This window comes from Taudactylus pleione, unplaced genomic scaffold, assembly GCF_031769625.1.
Source record: "Taudactylus pleione unplaced genomic scaffold, aTauple2 ptg000375l, whole genome shotgun sequence".
In the NCBI taxonomy this organism is placed as follows: Eukaryota; Metazoa; Chordata; class Amphibia; order Anura; family Myobatrachidae; genus Taudactylus; species Taudactylus pleione.
The window spans coordinates 1,689,416-1,712,963 of NW_028284776.1; the positions used below are offsets into that span (position 1 = coordinate 1,689,416).

The window sequence follows — 23,548 nt, forward strand, 5'->3', positions numbered from 1 at the left end:
TTACACAAAATCATGGACTCTTACTTACCAATGGTTCTCTCTTCATGTGATAAACTAATCCAAATTCATAGCTTGCATTTAGAATATCTGAACTCTGGTCAGGCTGTATCACATGGGCCTATTGAATTCTGATATAGGTTTCAAATATGTTCCATACCCAAAAATGATTTTTTTTTTTTCTTTTTAAATAAAAACTTGTTAGAGGACAATAAAACAAAGACAATGAGATCACAAACTGATAGGCGAAGATTTTATTCATTCAGTGACACAGCTGTGTTCATATAGTAGATACTCAGTAATAGTTACACCTACTTGTATAAACAGCTATGGAGAAGTAATATGGGAAAGATACGCAATAGAAGACATCCAAGGAGTATTCAAGTGGAGAGAACATTTTCACTATATAATTTATCCATTATCAATATTTTAATTTTTAATATTTTATTTTTATACAATCCAGAGATTTGCAATGACAATACAACTGACAGATCAAAGGCTCTGACCCAGAGTACTGGGAAAACCCTGTACACAAAGAAACGGTAAGGTGACATGACCAGGATGCAGCACAGGCAGTGTACAGGAGAAGTACATACAGAGGAGCCACCAGTGCACACAGATCAAAGGCTCTGACCCAGAGTACTGGGAAAACCCTGTACACAGAGAAACAGTAAGGTGACATGACCAGGATGCAGCACAGGCAGTGTACAGGAGAAGTACATACAGAGGAGCCACCAGTGCACACAGATCAGAGGTTTGCTTTCATTTTTAAACAAAAATTTTATTCCGATCAGATAACAAAATGTATTAACGTTTACTTATTTTCATTCTAGAGTGTTAGAAACCAATGATCAAATAAAAATCAAAAAGTGTTATTGTTGGTTAGGGCCGTAGAGCAGGACGACATTGTGGATGTAGTGCAGAAAATAAGCACTGTGTTTAGAATGGAGGTTTTTCCAAGATCAGACATGTTCAGTGTAGAGCTGTAGCATTTCATACAGTAGGTCAATAGGCATAGTAAGGGAGAACTCTAACAGATTGTAGATATGTGCTACTACACGCCATCTGCAGGCATATTGTAAAGAGCACTGGTCTGTCTGGCAGAAGTTTATGAAGAAGTGTTTTGTACAAAAGAAGTCATAATTACAATGATTTATCACCTACACTGGGGCAGGCATTGTATTAAGAATTATTTATATTACTCAGGCATAAAGTGCAGCAGCCTATGATGGTTTGCTAAGCCCACAAAATGGCAGCCAATGCTGTATGTATGTAGACAAGTTATAATTGTGTGAAAATCAGACATTTAGCCTGCTAGTGCTAGCACAGGTCATAGGGTAAACACATACAAAGGATGGCTGATCACACAATGAGAATAGAAAAGGTGGTAAATCTGAAAGATAAATTTAAATAAAATGTCAACTAGGAAATGGCACTAGAATAAAGGGACCAAGTATGAAAATAATCTGACAATTTGTGGTTCTCTAGGCTACAGCACACTAATAACACCCCTCATTCATTTCATGTAACCTGTACACATTTCTAGTAGCGAGGGTTGAAATAAACAGGCTGCATTCATGTTCCTGTATCATGGCTGCATCCTGAATCATACACCGTAACAAACATGTTCGCACAAATTTTCATTGTCACATTGAGAGAATTGAGCCGGCCCCATATGGGTGCCCAAAGTGCAAAAAATAAAAACTATACATATGGAAAATTCTCATTCTCCAACCGTACACGACACCATGCAGTTTGAGTGAGATGAGGTGGGCTGTGGCTTGTTCAAAGGGGTCCCAATGCCCCTTTAAAGATGATGGAGCACACACTGCATCCACACACTGGGAATCTAAGAGATAAATAAATGCTTTGCTTTTTCTGTTAATGCATTTGGACAGCAGCAGAATCTCCAATACAGAGTTGTTAGCAGGAACAGCCGCTCTCCGTCACTGGCTGCTCAGGAGGCTTCTCCAACTTGATGTCAATCACTGCAGACATACGTTAAGGAAAAGTACACACGTAGTAGGGCAGTGATTCCCAACCTCGGTCCTCAAGGCACACTAACAGTCCTGGTTTTAGTGATCTCCATGATTGTGCACAGATGGTTAATTCAAAATAACTGAGGTACTAATTAAGTCACTTGTGCTCAAGTATGGCTATCCCTAAAACCTGGACTGTTAGTGTGCCTTGAGGACCGTGGTTGGGAACCCCTGTAGTAGGAATCAATATCATTGGTCCACAGTATGTGTAGAGTATTACACTCTTATTGGCTTACATTTTTACATTATAATGCTATAGAAAAGGATGAATTATAATCACTGATCATTCAGTGTCTTCCAAGTAACTCCATGGCAGCCATTACTCTGGGATACACACTTTATGTATTGAAACACTACAATTCCTGGCACTTTTATAAAGGACTTTAGATAGGTACCTGCTGCAGATAATTAACAGGGTCTAGTAAAAGACCAAATATCAATATGATCTAAAATAAAAAAAAATAAAAAATAGTTAAGTGATTAGCAATAATTACTGCGCTGGTACTAAAAATTAATATGGTAAACATTTATGCTCTCGATTATCAGACAGGAGGCTTGTTTAATGATACCAAACATAGGTTTATTTAAAATATACATAAAACAATGCACATATATAGCAGCAATAAAAATACCAGAATAAATAGAAAAATCTATGAAAAATATGCAAAAGAAATTCCCACTAAATATACAGAACAGTATGTCACTTCTAGTTACTGTATCTGTTGGTAATCCTGCAACCTAGTAATACAATTCCCAAATTTACACACACAGCAGCAATAAACTCATACATTTATACCCAGGTATGTGCAATGTTTTATGTATATTTTAAATAAACCTATGTTTGGTATCATTAAACAAGCCTCCTGTCTGATAATAGAGAGCATAATGTTTACCATATGAATTTTTAGTACCAGCGCAGTAGTCTGAGCCTTTTTAACTCATGAGGTCAGTATTGCCCTAGTCGACTATGCCTTAAGAACTTTCAGTATCTTACGTCCCTCCTCCAACAGGTAGACAATTAATCTTCTAATCCAACTTGCAATGGTCTGCATCGTTGGTACACAACCTCCTTTATTTCTTCTGGAAGAATAAACAAGTGCTCCGTTTTACAGAATTCATTAACTCTGACTAGGTAGACAGCTATTGCTCTGACAAGATCTAGCGTGTGGAATTTCTTTTCCATCTCATCCTTAGGTTGCAGGAAAAGATGGTCGCATGATCTACTGATTCAAATGGAATGAGGGTACGACTTTCAGAAGAAAGGCTGGATTTGTTCTTACTACGACTCTGTCTGGCATAATATTTAGGAAAGGCTCTTCTGCCCATAAGGCTTGTAATTTCCTGGCTGAGGTCATTGCAATTAACAGAGAAAAAGATATACTGCGCTCAGCTAGCAAACATTACTAACGTGCAGTATCGATGAACAAAGTATGGAGTTAATCTATGTTTAGCACGTATGTTTTCCACTCTATATGGTTTAGCCAACTTTGAAAAGAAATCATTTTTTATTACATAATATCCACATTGTCTACTAAGTATTTGTTACATATTGTCTTATCATATCATACGTGCTAAACATAGATTAACTCCATACTTGGTTCATAGATACCGCACGTTAGTAATGTTTGCTAGCTGAGCGCAGTATATCTTTTTCTCTGTCAATACTTAAGGATCAAGTCAGATATCCTATACAGCAGCTCGCTTGCATCCTATGCCCTCTAGAAATCTTGGTGCGCTAGTATCCATTTGTTTTCTTCATAGTCATTGCAATTAAGAATATCACTTTCCAATTCAAGAATTATAGAGAATAATGAAGAACAGGTGCTCCCCTTTTAAAAAAAAAAAGAAAAGGAAAATAAATAATTGTTTTCAAAGTATATATTCCTTGCTGTATTCGGTCTTCACTGTTGTGGTATTTTGTTTGACTTTGCAGATATTACCGTGCCTCGTTTGTGATTTGGAAACTCTACATTCTTCATGGCTTTGTTTTAGTTTATTTTTGCTTTTTTAGTTATGTAATTTTTCTGACCGTAACATTCTATTGTAACGTTTATTGCAGTCTTACAATAAAATGTTTTTTTAAAAAAAATTTGGGAAGCCTCCTGCAAGGGTTCAAACAAAGATGACTACAGAGCATTTAGTATCAAATTTATGTCCCAGGGAGCTATAAATTATCTAATATGTGGACAAATTCTTTTTATGTCCAAAAGGATGCTTAGAGCAGATATCTACTTTTATTGTTGCTACTGCTAGACCTTTCATAAAGCCATCATGCAGAAACTGCAAGACTGACGTTTCTGCTTTTATAATGTAGAATTTAGAACCTGTCCAGGAAATTCAAGATTTCCATGTTCTATAATAGGTTTATGAGATTTCCTTACCTTGCCTGTATAAGGAGTTGAAACAAAAAGGGCTCTGATCAAATAATTCAACAATTTCGGCTAATCTCCATACCGTCGACCTGAGGCCCTGTAGATTTTAATGGAGTAGTGGCCCTGAAGTAATAGATCAAATCTGATCGACAATATCCATGTCTCTTCTATTGCCATTTCCAGAGCGTTTGAGAAATATGCTGTTCTTGGCCAGTAAGGCAAAACTGCTACTACCTGCAGCCGAAGTCTTATTCGGCTCTACTTTAATATATTCCATTGCAGTTCTCTTTTTTGCCATCTCGACCATAGAACTAGGTCTACAATTGAGGACATCATACCCAGAGGACGAAGCCTTGTGCGGAGCAGGGACTCTTATACAGACCTGACTCAATGCGGATAACTTCTGAATTCTTTTTACAGTATATAACTGTACGGCTAGAAAATGTATCTGCTGTATTGGTGTTAGTTGGCTCTTTACCTAATTTATGATCCAGCCATGGAATCGGAGAAATTCTATCGTCCAGTCAATGCAGTCTTGTACTATTTCCTCTGACTTCCCAGAGGCCAATATATGGTCGAGATATGTCCAACCCTCCATCTAATTTTCTTAGATTAGCCATGAGGGTCACAAGAAACTTTGTAAACATCCTTGGTGGGATTGACAAACCAAGCGGGAGGCAAGTGATCTTGAAAGGTTTACATAGGACACAATACCGTAGGGCATCATCTGCTGACTGGCACATGACTTTAGCGCTCCCATGTGAAACTGCCTTATTCGAACGAACCTGTTCAGTTCCCAGAGATCCAATATTGTTTTGAAACCCCCCAAGTGTTTTCTTACCAGGAACAGACCAGAATAAAACACTTTCCTTCTTTCTGCTAGAGGTATAGGTTCTACTGCCTGTAAACTGATCAGATTTCTTAAACTGTATTCCAAGGCGGTGATTTCCACTACTGGAGCTGGAATGTCCAACTTCCAAAATCAGTTCATTCTGGGGCCTTCTTTGAATTCTATCTTGTACGCTTGGGATACCATGTCCAATACTCTGTCCTGAACAAAACACTTATCTTTTGGCAAATCTTAAAAGTCTGCGCCCCCCCACTGGCATAGTTGTTAGGCTCAGGCCCTGACCCAGAGCCGGTCGCTCTGAATCAGGGCTGGCCTCTCGCACAGCTATAGCGAGCGGCCAGGAAGATGGTCGCAATGGTCAAGACCATTGCGACCATCGGGCTTGCGACGAGACCCTTGTGGTAGGGTCTCGTTGCCGCAAGCCCCAGAGAGCTTTCGGCTCAAACAGAGCCGAAAGCTCTCCCACTGACATCACTTGTGATGTCAGTGGGGCCGGCCCCAGACGGTAGGCGTTCTCATGGGAACGCCTCCGTCTGGGCAGCCGCCCGCCCACCAAAGGGGGCGTGCTATCACTGCACCCTTTGGTGCGAGACCCGGAGAGACGGCTTGCGCGTCGCTATCGGGTCTCGCGCATGACGGAGCCGGCTCTGTCGTGCACATACGCTCTGGGCCACCATCGACCCGGTTGCGAGCGCTCGCGACCGGGTCTGAATCTGGACCTCAGTCATTATTGCTTTGGGTTGGATCTCCTAGGTCTGACAAAAAGACTGTCTTCCTTGATTAGTAATTAGTATTCTATTGTACTGCCTGCCAGCATGGCCTATAACCACTGATCTCCCTAAACTGCTGGCTGTGAGACTGCACTGGATCCTTTTATCTTGTGGTAGTCTGGTAGACCTGCCTCCTGTCATTTTCTGCATCAGTGCATCAAGTGTGCTTCCAAATAGCAATGAACTTGCCAATCTATTCTTGGACTGCGCTTCTGCCACCCACAAGTGCAATAATAATGCTCTTTTTGCCACTAGACCAGCAGCTACAGTGACTGCGAAAAGCGAAAAAATTTGTGGGTCCCAGGGACCCCTCGCTTTATAAAATTGGAATCCTACGCCACTGTTTCTGGGTCCCATCACATATTATGGTGGGGTGAAAGTAGGCAGCAGCTGGGACAGTGCTGGTGGGCAGGTAGCAGTTGGGGTAGAACTGAGGGGAAAGGCAGGGAGAAGATGGGGTAGAGGGGAGTAAGGCCAGGCAGTGCTGGGGCTACGGAGGGGGGTAAGTGCAGATAGCAATTGCGACAGTGCTGGGGGGCAAGGATAGAGAACAGCGAATACAGTATTGAGGTGCAAGGAGGGGGCTAGGGGCAGACAGTACTGAGGGTAAAGAGGGGGCAAGTGTAGATGGCAACTTAGGCAGTACTATGGGCAAAGAGGTGGTTAGGGGCAGGCAGTGCTGGGGGTAGGGAGGGGGTGATAGCAACTTGGGCAGTACTGTGGGCAAGGAGGAAGTAAGGGCTGGGTAGGGAGCGTGAAAGTGCAGGTATCTGGGGCAGTTCAGGGGGCAAAAAAAAGGTTAGTGGCTGGCAGTGCTGAAGGGTAAGGAGGGTGTAAGGGTAGACAGCAGCTGGGGCAGTGCTGGAGGCAAGGGTCAGGCAGTGCTGGGGGTAGTGAGACGGTAAGAGTAGACAGCAGCTGGGGCAAGGAGGAGATTAGGGATAGGCATATTTATAGTGCATCACACAAAGGAGTACCCCATAGACACTAGTGCATTTAGAGAGTGTAACACACAGGAGTGCCCTCAATTTTTAACAATATTATAGTGGGACACTACCTCCCCAGTCACCTGGACTGCAACTCTCCAGGGTCCCACTGGTAGATCTGCAGCTCACTGATGGTCACTACTCCTCCACGCTGGTAATCCCCGCGGCACGGTCACTTTGCTCCCCGTTACAGGGGCAGACGCAGGATTTTTAAGGGGGGGGTTTGATAGATCTTTGTGTATAAACAAACACACAAGCATGCAAACACATAGCTTACATACACAAGCATACATACATACAGAGCATACATATATTTACACACAGTATACATACACATACATCAGCAAACTTACACACAGCATACATATCAGCATACATACAGTACATATACACACTTACAGTATACATAAATACATACACACAGTACACAGTATACATACACAGTGTGCATACATACACAGCATACATAAATATCTTACACACACACACTTAGATACATATTGTACATACACTCACATAAGCATACATACACACACAGCATACATACGTACTGTACATACACTCTCATAAGCATACTTACACACGGTATACAGTGCATCCTGAAAAACCGCTTCACTTTTTCCACATTTTGTTATGTTACAGCCTTATTCCAAAATGGAATAAATTAATTTTTGTCCTCAAAATTCTACACACAATACCCCATAATGACAACGTGTAAAAAGTTTTTTTGAGATTTTTGCAAATTTAATAAACAAAAAAAAACTAAGAAATCACATGTACATAAGTATTCACAGCCTTTGCTCAATACTTTGTTGATGCACCTTTGGCAGCAATTACAGCCTCAAGTCTTTTTGAATATGATGCCACAAGCTTGGCACACCTATCTATGGGCAGTTACGCCCATTGCTCTTTGCGCACCTCTCAAGCTCCATCAGGTTGGATGGGAAGCGTCAATGCACAGCCATTTTCAGATCTCTCCAGAGATGTTCAATCAGATTCAAGTCTGGGATCTGGCTGGGCCACTCAAGGACATTCACAGAGTTGTCCTGAAGCCACTCCTTTGGTATCTTGGCTGTGTGCTTAGGGTCGTTGTCCTGTTGAATAATGAACCGTCGCTCCAGTCTGAGGTCAAGAGGACTCTGGAGTAGGTTTTCATCCAGTATGTCTCTGTACATTGTTGCATTCATCTTTCCCTCTATCCTGACTAGTCTCCCAGTTCCTGTCACTGAAAAACATTGGTATTAGCCTGGTGATGAGCGGTGCCTGGTTTCCTCCGAACATAACGCCTGGCATTCACGCCAAAGAGTTCAATCTTTGTTTCATCATGGTCTGAGAGTCCTTCAAGTGCATTTTGGCAAACTCCAGGCGGGCTGCCATGTGCTTTTTAATAAGGAGTGGCTTCCGTCTGGCCACTCCACCATACAGGCCTGATTGGTGGTTTGCTGCAGAGATGGTTGTCCTTCTGGAAGGTTCTCCTCTCTCCACAGAGGAATGCTGTAGCTCTGACAGAGTGACCACTGGGTTCTTGGTCACCTTCCTGACTAGGGCCCTTCTCCCCCGATCGCTCAGTTTAGACGTCCGGCCAACTCTAGGAGGAGTCCTGATGGTTCTGAACTTCTTCCAGATGGAGGCCACTGTGCTCGTTAGGACCTTCAAAGCAGCTTATATTTTTCTGTACCCTTCCCCAGATTTGTGCTTTGAGACAATCCTGTCTCAGAGGTCTACAGATAATTCCTTGGACTTCATGCTTGGTTTGTGCTCTGACATGCACTGTCAATTGTGGGACCATATATAGACAGGTGTATGCCTTTCAAAATCATGTCCAATCAACTAAATTTACCAAAGGTGGACTCCAATTAAGCTGTAGGAACATCTCAAGGGTGATCAGTGGAAACAGGATGCATCTGAGCTCAATTTTGAGCTTCATGGCAAAGGCCGTGAATACTTATGTACATGTGATTTCTTAGTGTTTTTTTTTTTTTTAATTAAATTTGCAAAAATCTCAAAAAAAACACTAAACTTTTTACACGTTGACATTATGGGGTATTGTGTGTAGAATTTTGAGGACAAAAATGAATTCATTCCACTTTGGAATAAGGCTGTAACATAACAAAATGTGGAAAAAGTGAAGCGCTGTGAATACTTTCCGGATGAACTGTACATACATTCACATAAGCATACTTACACACAGTATACATACACACATACTGTACACACACCATACATACAGTACTTACAAAACTTAGGGCTGAGAGGGAGTAGGAGATCACTGCAGGAGTCCATGTGGGCGTAGACATTCTGTGCAGAGAGCTCTTCCAGTCAGCTCTCTGTCAGTAATAGCTCCGTCGCTCCTGCAGGTGGCCTCCGGGGGCAGAGACAGACAAGGCTGTCTCCTCTCTAGTAAACACATTTGGTTCACGGGGATTTCTTCCCGGCTGCAGTCAGTGCTGTTGCTCCAGCGGCGTGGTCACTCTCCTCCCCACTGCTGACAGTGCCGAAGGGAGAAGGACCGGAGCAAGCAGAGAAGGGAGAAGCCTCGTGGCAAACGAGAATTCCTCCGCGCAAATGTGCAACATCCCGCCCACTCCTGTTACTACCAATAGTTACAGCTACTGTACTTTACAGAGGGAGGGGTCCAGCCCGGGAAGCATATTCCCCTCTCTGCGCCTCGCAGCCCAGCCGGCCCTTGTCAGTCACTTAATTGGCGGCAAGGGATTGGTTGTAGCGGAGCGCGTCCCCGGGGACCCACTCATTTGTAAATATTGAGTCCCTGGTCCTCAAAAGTGGGTAAAATATGCGCGTATTTGCGAACACTGAGCTATAGCATTGCTGAAAATGTTACTACATCAAGAGACGCTTCACATAGATATGCCACCGCTTTTTGCATTATTTCCAAATTTCTCAAAAATGTATGTTCTTACATTTTTCATTCTAAATCTGTGTACACAGATGAACTCCAGTCTTAAAGCCCGGGAAACGGAAGCTATAGCCATACCAGACTTTTAAGAAATTACATATTGCAGCTGTTTCTTTAAAGAGGTTTCCATTCTTTTATCCATAGGTCCTTAAACGAAGCTCCAGCATCTAAACAATGGGTGTTCTAGACGGGATGTAGTCAGCAGCCCGGCTGATGGGATGTTGACGGTCTAAATACCAGTCGGAATTCCGTCTCCTGAATACAGACCGTCGGATTCCCAAAGGTAAGTATCGGGGGTAAGGGTGAGGGGTTAAACACTAGAGGGAGGGTTAGGCACTAAGGGGGGAGAGTTAGGTTTAGGGTGTGGGGACAGGAGGGTTAGGTTCAGGCACTAGGGGGGGAGGCTAGGGTTAGGCACCAGGAACAGAGGGTTAGAGCAGGGAGAGGGTTAGTATACCGACCAAAAAGTGTTGGTATGTTAATCCTGTCAGGATCCTGACTGCCGACAACCCATTCCTAACCCGTTCTAGACATCAATTCTGCAACTGCAGCATCCACCCAGGGCACTACACTCCAGTTGAGAAACTGCTTATCGTTCACAGGATACAGGTGCTCAAATCTAGCAAGACTGTCCTGCAGTTTATCCAGAATTCTGCTACTATTTAGTCACAATTTCTTTCATAACCATGTGTACAGGAAAAACTACTTTTTGATCTAGCTTCAAACAGGCGCACACTGCTCAGATGTTGTTTTATAGTTCATAGATTTATAAACGTCTTGCAACATACTCTCCACAAGCTCTATGTTAAACAGTCTCCTAAATTTCTCCTGACTCTTTACTAAAGACATCCTCAACTACTTCTTCTAAAGCACAATGGAAAGAAGCTGCACCATACTCATTAATCAAGGTTCGTCCGGGACCTAGATCTTTTAGGCCAGTGTAATGCAAAGAACTCCTCTTTAGAAACATATACATTTCTTCATCCACTCCATAAATTCCTACAGCGGACTAGGACCTAGCACAGGCTCCTGCACACAATCACCACAAAATACCAGTAAAGGAATTATCACAGGCTGCACATATATTTATAAAGTGTTTCTTCCTAGATACTTTCTTCCTAGGACCCAAAGTTGCTGGAGGCACACTGCAGAATTAAAACATGCCAGCACCTAATATATATTCCTAAACTAAATAGGCATATTTAAGAGTCTGCCTAATGAGGACTTACTGTTCTTTGGCGTTGACCAGCCCTTGTGCGGGGGTTAGGCTCCTTGCCCATCCTGGCTGAATCAGTCTGAGAGGAGTCACAGAAACATCATTGTTCAGAATCAATGGAGGGCAGCTCCTTTTTCTGGTGCGGGGCACCATTTTTTAAAAACCTTAGACCTCTGACAGGCTGGGTGCATATGCGCAGACCGCCCAGCAATGCATCCTGGCCATGTCATAGGGCCCCTCCAGCATGCATGCTGCGCACTGTTCCAGGCTCACCGCCACCTGATATAGAATGGGGACCGCTTCCTGCACTGGCTCTCCGGTGATGGGATCGTCACACCTCACACAGGGCTGTTATTCTCCTGGCTGCAAGTCTATTGCTGGGTTCACACTGACCGATATATTGGCCGATCAATTGATTGGACAATATATCTGGTGCCCGCTGGCCAGTGTTTACCAGTGCAATGTCTGAACAACGTCGTTCACAGACATGTGTGTCGGCTGTGCTGCACAGCCGATGGACAGATATATCTGCAGACATATCGGTCCATCGGCAATTGTGTACGGGCGATCAGCAGCCCGCCCGTACACATGCACCAGCAGTCGTGCTCGAGCCAGCGGCTGCCTGGCAGATGATGGCCGTTCAGTGTATATGAACGACCATCATCTACAGATATATCGGCAGATCGAGTGATATATCTGCTAAGTGTGTACCCACCTTATGTCATGCTGTGACCCTACCAGCAGCAAAACCTGCCAGGCCACAGACTCAGGCAGCCCGCAGACCTCATGCCGGAGACATCACTGCACCATTCCAGCACACTGGGCTGCACACCAAGCCTTCCAAAACAATATCCCCATGGTGCCACGCATGCCACAAACTGCAGCTCTAGCAGGACATCAATCTGAGGTGAATCCTTAGAACACAAAAAAAGACAAACTTCCCTACACTAATCTTTACAAGAAGACAAGAAAAACAACAAAAGGGAAGAGGAGGAGCTGGTATATATACACCAGGACAACGGTCCCCTGGAAAAACTTCCTGTTTAAAACATTTACTATCCCAGAGTAATGACTGCCATGGAGGAGCGAATAAGAAATGACATTTATAGAGGTTTAGATAGATGTGTCTAATGTTAACACACATGCAGATTTGTCTAGACCACTATTCCCTTTACCAAGCAAGCAATGGATGTACTTTTATATCAATACCCAAAACACTGATCAGTCCATCTCAAACCACAATATGATCACATCCTGTGTTGCTAGCTTTCCTCTATTTCCTCTCAATGATAAGTAAAGGATACTATCTTCTTTACTTTTCTCTGGTGTGCTGTCCATGCCAGGCAAAGCAGCAGCTACACGGCGAAAGAGCTGGAAATGTAAAAAGATCATTTCATTCAGGCTTTGTTCCGCATGGTACATCATAGTGTACACGTAAGAAGAATATCTCCCGCCCAGTAATGTAGTCACCAGGTGAACTACACATGCATTACAGATTGGACAGTAGTGCTGATTGTCTACACTACTTGTGTTGGTCAGACATTAGCAGAAAAGTAGGCTTTAATTGGATATGTTCCGGGTTAGGACTAGCAACTAAATTGGGGGGGGGTTGATTTGCTTAGTTTTGTTTGCAGTTTCATGGAAATACTAGCATGACGTGGCACAGGAGAGAATATATAAATATATATATATATATATTTTTTTTTTTAGTGATATAGGTTCTAGCCCCTATAGAGGTTCTAATCACAATATAGTCTTTTGCTGGTCAGTTTTTTTCTTCACTATAGTCCCGACTTCACGGTGGCTGCTCAAATGTTCTCCAGATGGACCTTGTTGCAAGGTCCCAGAAATGTATGAAATACAAAAGGTGAGATCAAGCACCCTGCAGGCTGCTTTGTATTAATAATTGTTGCTCCCAGGAACAGGTAACAGCAGTGTATGAGTACACAGACAGGCCGAACTGTATTGCCCACTCAGCGAACTAAGGGAAGGATTGAGGAGATTCAAGAGAAACATACTGCAATAAATCCACCACATCAGCTGTTTCACATCTTGGGATCCTGTGCATTGCAAACCTAGTGGTCCGTGCCAGTCGGGCAGCCACCCGACGGAGCCCTGAGGCATTTGGCTCAATATGCAGGAGATCGGCGGTCTACACATTGGAGAGGCTGCACTTTCACCTTCTATTAGGGCGATACTATCCGCAGACTGCAGCTGCCAATAACCGCCCGCACCTGCCTCTCGCTTGTGCCCCAGGACTTATATACTCTATTGGAGTCAGCACCATCCGTTACAGGGACACAGAGCTTTATCAACGGGGGACTGTCATATCAACAGCGATCCATCCATTTACCTTCACGGCTCCACCGGATTTCCCACTGCACCTTCTCGCTGATTGCCAAAAAGGAATTAAGGTACTGTCATCTACCACAGTGTGGAATAATTTGGGACTGTCTAGCACACAGCACTCAGGGGATTTACATGGCACCCATGCATGGTAACCCTTTTGCATATAACTCTTTGAAACAGCTTGCAATTGCTTAAGACAAATTGTTTAACTGTCAGGTGGATAACATTACACTAAATTGGATTTGTTTTGGACTATAACAAATTTGCATGTGTCTTGGTATATATCTATATACCCTCCAGCTACTTTTATTTATTCATGTTTTTAAATTTTTAGGTATTCTACTTTTTTGTATTGCTCTTGGAATATTGTTCCCCTTTTTATTGTGATTACTACTTATTCAGCTATCTAATATAAAGAATTGTATTTGCATATTTAAATTAAAAATATCTTTATGCTATAAGCGCTGCCTATTGTTCTGTATCATAAACATACTACATGCCCATTGAATAGGTACACACGGTACGCATTTATATTTGCAGGAGTGTGGGTTAGCTCCGTTTAAATACTACACTATATGGCACATGTTCTCACCTTGTGTGTGTGTGTGTGTATATATATATATATATATATATATATATATATATATATACACACATACACATATTTGCCATTTTGTTGTGTATAGGTTTTATTATATTTACCACTGTATTCTCATTTTTAGAACACCCAAAATAAGGTCTGATTTATAGTCCACAGAGTAAGCATGAAAGTAACTGGGAGAGGGAGGGAAATGTCTTACCTGCTTCACATTGTAGCCTGTCTTAGCACTAGTTTCAATGAACATGATGCTGAGCTCCTTGGCTCTCTGCTCTCCCTCCTCAGTAGTTATTTGTCTGGTGAACAAAGACAAAACATATTCATGCATATTCAAGCAAACCCCATTTCTTGCACATACAGCCAATGTGACTGCCAAATGACCTTTCACACCACATTTGTGTGTGTATATTATAGATAAATATTCATATACACACACACAGTACTAAAAATTAAAAAAGTTTACAGATTAGCAAACATGGTGTTAATGATTGGCTACAATAATACCTCACCAGTTATGTGCCAAGGGGTGTAGCACAGCTAGTCACCTTCTAGACAATGCATTTAGCCAGCAGTGGAGAGGGTGACAGAGCCCAGAGTGAGGTGTGCTGCTCACAGCATGTGACAGCGTGACACGTACCTGTGTGACAATACATCTTGCTTTAGCACTTGATGCAATATACAAGACATTCAGTTCCCAAGTTGTCTCGTGCCCTCTGTACAGAAACCTGTCTACAGCAATGGAACAAAACCAAATAAACGGAAATAAAAGTTGTGCAAATCAAAAAGAAATATGGAGACATAAACAGCCAGGGAAGTAGTCTACAACTTAAGAAAAAAGCAATGGAAAATAACAAAATAGGCCATGAAAGATACACACAAACACTTCCATACAGTCACAATTGTGTTGTCACTGCTGTACAAACGTTTCATACTACCAGGCTTAAGAAGAAAATTACAAATGTATAATATTAACATTGAAATATAAGGATATGCAGGAAAAAACAGACAAAACAGCAGACAACTTTACTAAAGCATGCGTAAAACTAAATTATGTTTAAAAAAAAGAAAACAACAACTGCTTATAAGCTACCTAATAAGCTTTTCATGGTGCTACTGCAGGGACAGTCTACAACTACAAGAGTAAGGCAACACCGTTATATGTTCAATTGTTTGTTTATGTGTTATATGTTCAATTGGTTGTCTAATCTCAGAAAAGATAACAGCCACGTTCCTGGTATCAGGTTGATGCATCAAGCAGTGAATAGAGAGGAGAAGGGGACCATAGCAACCAACCAGCTTCAAGGTAGCATTTATCAAGTATGTTCTATAAAATGAGAGGTAGAACTGACTGGTTGCTATGGGTAACCTCCACTCTTTTCATTGCTTGATGCATCAACCCTTATATGTAACGACTGCTCAGTTTTTACCATTTAAGTCAGATGTTTAGTCAAAATAAATTGAGAAGTCAAATTATGACTCAATTGCTAAAATACAGTTAATAGTGGTTACAAGACTCAAGTTATCAATTAACAATTGAACAATAATTCAGAAAGCAGTTAAAAATCATTTTTAATTACTGAAATGGAAAAAATTGTGATGGATATAATACTTAAGCTTATAAATCTGTAAAGTTTGATTTTAAATTTATATTTTGTGTGCGCTCTGGTTTAGTAAAGAATGGAAAAAGAGCTGGCCCAGTGCCAAAGCCCAGTATCTCTAGCAGGCCGCAATAAAACAGTCATGCAAACTTCCTCTTGTAAGCGGACTGGTTATATGTGACCTTGCCTTCTTGTACCTCTTATCTGCCAGGTCCGTCTTATTCCCCACAAGCATGATTATGACATCACTTCCCCTTTCTGTCCGCACGTCATCTATCCATTTGGAGGTTTGCTGGAAAGAATTTAGGTCTGTGTGGAAAAAAAATAAAATAAAAATTGTTGCTGTATCACTCCACAAGTGTAAACAATAACATCTCTCATAGAGACACTGCTCACAGAAAAGCAGCACATCACTGCTTCACTGAAATACACATTTCTGACAGAAAAATTCAAGAAATGTCAAAATGACTCCATAACCCAAAGGACCGGACAACAATCTTCACCAAATAGTTGAATATAACTAACTTGAGCAGCCATTTCAGAATCCAGAACAGCGCAAACAGAGTAGACAAGCCAACTTTGGCTCGGAAGAAGCATTAAGCACATCCTGCCAGAACAATTCACTGTTCAACACGTTTTCTTTCCAAAATGAACCACTCTTAAAGTTACAGTAGTCATTGATGTTCAACTGTTTAAACGGGTTGGGTACAGGATGCCGGTGCACAGGTCCACAGTGGTCAGAATCCCGTCGCTGGCATCCCGACAGGGTTAGGATACCAACATTTGTCGGTCAGTATCCTAACCATCCCCCTTCTCCCTACCCCTAATCCTCCCTAGTGCCTAAACCTACCCCCCCTTCCCCTAGTGCCTAAACCTAACCCTCTCCCTTTATTGCCTAACCCTCCACCTAACCCAAGTACTTACCGTCGGGATGCCAACACCAGGATTCTGACAGTGTCGGGATCCCAACGCCAGCAACCTGGGCTCCGGCATCATATCTTTCGGGATAGTGTTAGTGTTTAAACAGCCTATTATGAATGATCAACTGTTTTACTTACATGGTTATCCAGATAGATAGATATTTATATACACCAAACACAGAAAACACTGCACTCACCATTGCTCAATCACTCACAATAACAGGGTTTTGGTTCATTGATCAATGCATTTAAGCCTGCAGCCCACATCACGGGACCCCATTTCTCTGCAGATCCTACACTATCTGTCATACTTATGGAAACCTGGTAGCTGCTATCACAGAGTTTAAACTGAAAAAATGTTACCTGGTTTAAAGCTTATGTGTAAGCTCATTTATAATAACCTGTGTCAGCTGCCTTTTTGGTAGTATGATAGAAGCTATGTTTGGTGACTGTCTTGCCTTTAAAAGCCATAAGTTAGTTGACAGATGAGCTTTAAACCAGGTAACATTTTTTCAGTTTAAACTCTGCGATAGCAGCTACCAGGTTTCCATAAGTATGACAGATAGTGTAGGACCCGCAAAGAAATGGGGTCCCGTGATGTGGGCTGCAGGTCCCTCCCTATTACTGACTGTTCCTGCTTCGCTTTGTTTGGAGGGATGTTAATTTTCCTTATTATATTAAACATTAGTTTTCAGTGGCCCAAATCCAATTATGGGGGTATACAATACAACACATTGTTGCCTTTTTTGCGGTTATTCCATATACAGCATTATAAATAATTTACCATTCTGCATTATGTATTAATGCTACGAGCTTGGTAATTACAATTGGATTAGCATTTGATGTGCATCATACTTTTATTTTTACACTTGTTGGAACCTACCGTTCAATTGTGCTCACACCTTAGGACTCTGACAACGAGCAACCAAGATGACCTTCAGAAGCTTAAACTTCAAACTTCTGTGACCCAACAAGTTGTAAGGATGGGTATCTAGCTGGGGTTTGTGCTGTTAGGGGAGCCAGTATGTAAATACACCATACTTATTAACCACTTACTTGGCACGGTCAAATTTTTTCGCCCACACAAGGATATGCGTTATATGATCTGGTCGCAATAATGCAACCAGTCAGATAAACAATGTGGGCGCAGAGATTAGCATCCGCTGGGGAAAAGGTAAATTATCCCCCCCCTCACCCCCTAAAGTGTACCTTCTGCATGAACGGCTGTGAAAAGGGAAATCGCGATGGTCCAGATATTCCAATGGTGGTGATCCGATGTTTGAAACTAAATATTTTTTTTTCACAAATTATATATATATATATATATTATATATATATATATATTATATATATATATATAAAAAAAATTAGATATTTTTTTGTTTTTAATGAAATCATTTTGGATAAGTTGAAATACATGTTCTTCACTCATAAAAAAAACACGACAATTTCAGAGTGTTTTCTTAGAAGAAAAAAAAAAAAGGTCAGTTAAGTGGTTAATAGGTCTTGTTTGTCTCTGTTTTACATAAGCGCTTTCTCCTACAATAGCGGCTCAAGGTAAGCAATGTCTCCCAAAGTGAATAAAAAAGTAGAGTTATGGTAAAACTTACGTTGGTTAACTCTCTTTCTTCGAAGTCCATAGGGTCCACAGGGAGACATTAAGGGGTGTAGGTGGGACCTGGAGAACCGGAGACCAACAGCAAAGCTTTTCAATCCCAAGATGCTCCGGCCCTTCCTCCTATACCCCGTCCACAACAAGCCCAAGGTAGGAGCAGGATAGGCGAGAAGGAAGACTGGTACACTAAGGAATCACACTCCCACAAAGAGAAGGAAACAAGTGACCTGGAGAAGAAACCCATAGAAGCTAGGAGCGTCAGGGCGGGTGCCCTGTGGACCCTATGGACTTCGAAGAAAGAGTTAACGAAGGTAAGTTTTACCATAACACTCCTTTTCTTCTTCAGGGTCCATAGATCTCCACAGGGAGACATTGGAGGATATCCCAAAGCAGTTCAGGGGCGGGAACACTCCTGAGCTGATAGGAGAACCCTACGCACGAAGGAAGCATCCCGAGAGAAAAATGTATCAAAGGCATAAAACCTAAGAAAGGTGTGGACAGAAGACCAGGTGGCCACCTTGCATAGCTGTTCAGCTGAGGCACCACGCCGGGCGAGTAGAATGAGCATATACTGAAGACGGCACAGGAAGGCCAGTCTGCGTGTAGGCCTCTGAGATAGTAATGCAAATCCATCTGGCCAGAGTCTGTTTGTTAGCTGGCCATCCCTTCTTGTGGCATCCATATAGGACAAAGAGGGAGCCCGATGTCCTGATGGAAGTAGTGTGGTCCACGTAGATCTTCAGAGCACGGACCACATCAAACGAGGCCTCACCTGCCGAGAGGTCTGGTGAATTAAATGCTGGAACCACAATTTCCTTATTCAGGTGAAAGTGAGAAACCACCTTGGGAAGGAAACCTGGGCGTTTACGAAGAACAGCCCTGTCCTGATGAAATATTAAAAAGGTGGAGCAACGTGAAAGCGCCCCTAAATCCGATACGCTACGGGCAGATGCTATAGCCAGAAGAAACAGTCTTCGCAGTGAGCCACTTGACATCCACCGATTCTAATGGAGGTTCCTGAAGTGCTTGGAGCACTACTGACAAATTCCATGGAGCCCAAAGGAGGGACAAAGGGAGGTTATATACGTAGAACACCTTGCATGAATGTGTGAACATCCAGCATAGTAGCAATTCTGCGCTGAAACCAGATAGACAAAGCAGAGACCTGCACTTTCAGAGATGCTAGGCGAAGGCCTAGATCCAGTCCAGCCTGAAGAAAGGCAAGAATTAGAGAAACTTTAAAGACTTGCGGGTCAGTTTCTTGGAGCACATCATTGGAAATATGTATGCCATATTCTGTGGCAAATCCTGGCTGAGGCCGGTATACATGGTCTGAGCATGGTCTGGACCACAGAGCTGGAGAAACCCTTAGCCGTTAGGAGGGATGTCTCAAGAGCCAAGCCATTAAAGACAGACAGGCTAGGTCCGGATGTAGACATGAACCCTGAGACAACAGGTCTACTCAGAGGAAGTTGAAGAGGAACATTTATGGAGAGCCTTTGAAGATCGTAGTACCAATGACGTCTGGGCCTAGCCGGAGCTATGAACAGGACTGTGCCCCCTTCCTGTCTGAACTATCGAAGCACTCGAGGAAGTAGGGATAGTGAAGTTCCATTTCACTGACAATGAGTCTATGAAGGCCACGTCGGGTTCCTGTGTTCTGGCTCCACAAAATGGAAGTTTGTTGTTGTGTCTTGAGGCCATAAGATCCACTTCTGGAAGACCCCATTTGCCCACTAGAAGCTGAAAGATTTCTGGATGTAGAGACAATTCTCCTGCATGCACGTCGTGACGGCTGAGAAAATCCTCTTCCCAATTGAGAATCCCCGGGATGAACACTGCAGAGATGGCTGGGAGAATGCGGGACACTTCTGTCGTTACTGACTGACTTCGAGTGCCCCCTTGGCGTTTGAGGTTACCAGAGCCGTGGCGTTGTCGGACTGTACTTGTACCGGCCTGTTTTTCAGAATATTCTGAGCCAGAGTGAGAGCTCTGTAGATGGCTCGAAGTTTCAGGACGGTCATTGGTAACAGTGCCTCGACTGGGGACCATCGGCCCTGGAAGGAGTGCTGGCCGGTTACTGCGCCCCACCCTTCGTGGCTTGCGTCCGTGGTGAGGAGAGCCCAGTCCGGGATCCAAAAGGGACGACTCCTGTTCAAATGGGAACTCTGTAGCCACCAGGCTAGAGACAGGCGAAAACGCTGGGGGGAGGCTCATCATCTGTGATTTGAGCAGATGGGGTAGCCCATTCCACCTGGACAGGATCAGGGCCTGGAGTGAAACTGGGTGAACTCCACCATGTCGAAGGTGAACACCATTTATCCCAAGGCCTGCATGGCAGAATGAGTTGACACACTGCAATTGTGGAGCAGTCTGTGCTGGATTGCTGAAATCTTGTCTGCCATTAGGAAGATTCTCTAAACTCGAGAGTCCAGCAGGGCTCCCAAATGTACCATCATTTGTGAGGGTGATAGGGAAAACCGTGCATTTGAACAAAGGCAATGGATACCTGTAGATGGCGGTGAAGAGTCTCTGGGGAGCTGGCCAACAGCAAGAGATCGTCCAAGTATGGGATCAATCTGATCCCTTGATGACGAAGAAAGGCTGCCATAATCTTTGTAAAGACCCAGGGGGCCACTGAAAGGCCGAACGTCAGAACCTGAAATTGTTGCTGTAGTATAGCAAAACGGAGATATTGTTGATGAGAAGAACCTATAGGTACATATAGGTAAGCGTCCTAAATGTCTAGAGATACCATAAAATCCCCAGGCTCCATAGCTAGGATAATGGAACGGAGGGTTTCCATACAAAACCTGGGCACACTGATAAACTTGTTCAGAGATTTGAGGTTGAGGATAGGCTCATGAGACCCATTGGGCTTCTGAACTAAGAAAAGGGTAGAATAATAGCCCTTACCCCGTTGTGAGGAAGAGACCCGGAATTATTACTCCTGATTTCAGAAAAGGCTTTTTGGAGCAGCAGTGCCTTGCTTGGGTCCAATGGAGGTCCAGTACAAATGAACAGCTAAGGGGGGGGGGCGGGTCACCTCAGGAATGAGAGGGCGTATCCGTGGGAGACCACTTCCCTTACCCAGGCATCTGACGTGGTTTGATGCCAAACTTGGATGGATTGAAGAAGTCGGTCTCCCATCCTGGAAGCCCCGAGGGAGAGGCCTGCCCTGTCAGGCTCAGACTTGTCCTCGGAAGGTAGGTGGACGTCTAGTGACCCAGGCCTGTTTGGCCCTAGGCTTGGAGGCCTTGGCTGATGTCTGCTGTCATGGAAAGGACTGGCCCTTGGCTTTTCCTTGAGGGCGAAAGGACCGAAAGGATGACGTCTGAGTCTTTGTATTATATGCAGAGGGCAGGAACGCCGTCTTGAAAGTCGCCAAAGTAGTCTCAATTTTATCTAATTCTAGACCGAATAGGTTATCTCCAGAATAAGGCAGACTCCAGAGCCCGTTTTGAGTCCGAATCTGCTTTCCAGGAACGTAGCCAAACAATACGGCGGTCCACTACCGAAGTGGCAGATATCCTGGAGGCCAGGAGAGCCGTATCCATAGCTGCTTCACCTAAGTAGGAGGCTGCATATCTAATGTGAGATATGTAGGACAGCTGTTCCCTCGAAGCATCAGAGGGAAATGTCTCTTCTAGGTCCTCATTCCAAGTCTCAATGGCTTTTGCCACTCAGGCCGTAGCCCTAGCAGGAAAAGTAATTGCTCCGGTAAGAGAGTATAGATTTATGACAAGCTTCTGTAGGTCTATCAGTAGTTTCCTTCAAGGAGGTTGCAGTATGAATGGGTAATGTGGCATTTTCAACCAGACGTGTTACATGAGAATCCACTGCTGGAGGAACTTCCCATTTAGTACAATCAGAAGCTGAAAGAGAGTAAATGGAACTGAACAGTTTTGGAATTTAAAACCTTTTACCGGACATATTCCAAGCTTCACTCATGTGATCAGATAGCTGGTCAGAGTGAGGAAACTGGTAAAACTACCTTTTGTTGTTTAAAAAGGGAGTGTTTTATCTTAGGAGTGGGTACATCCTCATCTATTTGTAAAATAGTTTTAACAGCTCTCACAAGAGCAGGTATATTTAGTTTAGAGGGTGGCTCCTCTTCTCCTGAGACGGAGTCAGAGTGAGAGAGGTCTGCGTCTTCTATCTCCCCAGATGATATATCAGAATCAGATAACTGAGATATCTGTGTGGACTGGTAAGATAACACAGCACGAATAGTAGGCTTAGTAGGTAAACGCTTTTCTTTTACAGCATTTGCTAAAAACAGTAGAGGTATTAGCCAAACTCTTTATTGAGGTAGACAGACATCTATCCATGGGAGAGGCAAAGGATTTGCAGGGAATACCTGCTCCCCACAAGGGGAGATACCACGGGGACTGCTATGTGGTCCACAAGTTTTGCCAGCATCTGTGAAAAGGCAGCCCAGGGTGGGTCCTGAGGAAGAGACACCAGGGCTGAGGGGCGGTGTAACAAAGACCCTCCTGAATGAGGTCCTCTGTAGCCAAGCCCGCTGAGCATGACTTACAAGACAGCAGAGTAGGAGCAGCAGCATCAGGATGCTTGTTATTCTTTCCTCTGCCAGACATAGCCACAAGAATAATAAAATACACAGTATGATACAGTGCAGTGAACACCCTGCAGTATGTATAATATGGCACAGTGTACTATGCAACCGCGCTATATAGTATTTGATAACCCTCACAATTATATAGGAGATGTGAGGTACAATGAATCCCCTGTACCTTAGTATGTCAGGTATAGTAGAATAAACGGGAAAGGTATAAGCTGACAGTATGAAAAGTAGAAACTAATAGTGCAAATATCCCCTCAAAATATGGCGCTTCACCAAATAAATAAGGTAAGACACACAAAAAATCCTTACATCAATTATTTTCCAGTTATTTGCCGTTCCTTTAATAGGATAGTCTTTTCCATATACAATTATACTGTCTCAAGCATATGTAGAGATGGAATCCACTTGTCCAAGGGTATAATCTTCAGTCACTCAAAATAAACAAAAATACATAGTGTGATATTGTCACACAAAGAAATACACAAATTTTATTAGGATTTCAAACTCACATTTAAAAAAATTAAAATGAGCATATCACCACACAGTGGTATTAATCGGTGAAAGAATAGCTATATCTCATCCAACAAATGTTACCGTCCCGATGGTGCCAGGTAAGAGGTCAAAAAGTCCCGGAAACTTGTTTCCTCCACAAGGTAGCAGTTTAGGATGATTCCAGCCAATTCACCACAAGGTCCACATTAATTGTATCACCGCAGCTTAAAGCTTTTCGGAC

General features: G+C 43.1%; 1 protein-coding gene across 2 annotated transcripts in view; it reads right to left on the reverse strand.

Annotated features, from left to right (window-relative positions):
• Positions 1 to 233: 233 nt before the first annotated feature.
• The window catches only part of RAB41 (RAB41, member RAS oncogene family), a 65,743-nt gene continuing 42,428 nt past the window's right edge, over positions 234 to 23,548 (reverse strand). For both annotated transcript variants that reach the window (XM_088445006.1, XM_088445004.1), the window contains exons 5-8: positions 15,890 to 16,001; positions 14,297 to 14,390; positions 12,452 to 12,518; positions 234 to 1,985 (exon numbers count right to left, since the gene is read on the reverse strand). In XM_088445006.1, the coding sequence (XP_088301132.1) occupies positions 1,921 to 1,985; positions 12,452 to 12,518; positions 14,297 to 14,390; positions 15,890 to 16,001 (338 nt within the window). In that variant the 3' untranslated portion in view covers positions 234 to 1,920. The remainder of the gene's footprint in view (positions 1,986 to 12,451; positions 12,519 to 14,296; positions 14,391 to 15,889; positions 16,002 to 23,548) is intronic.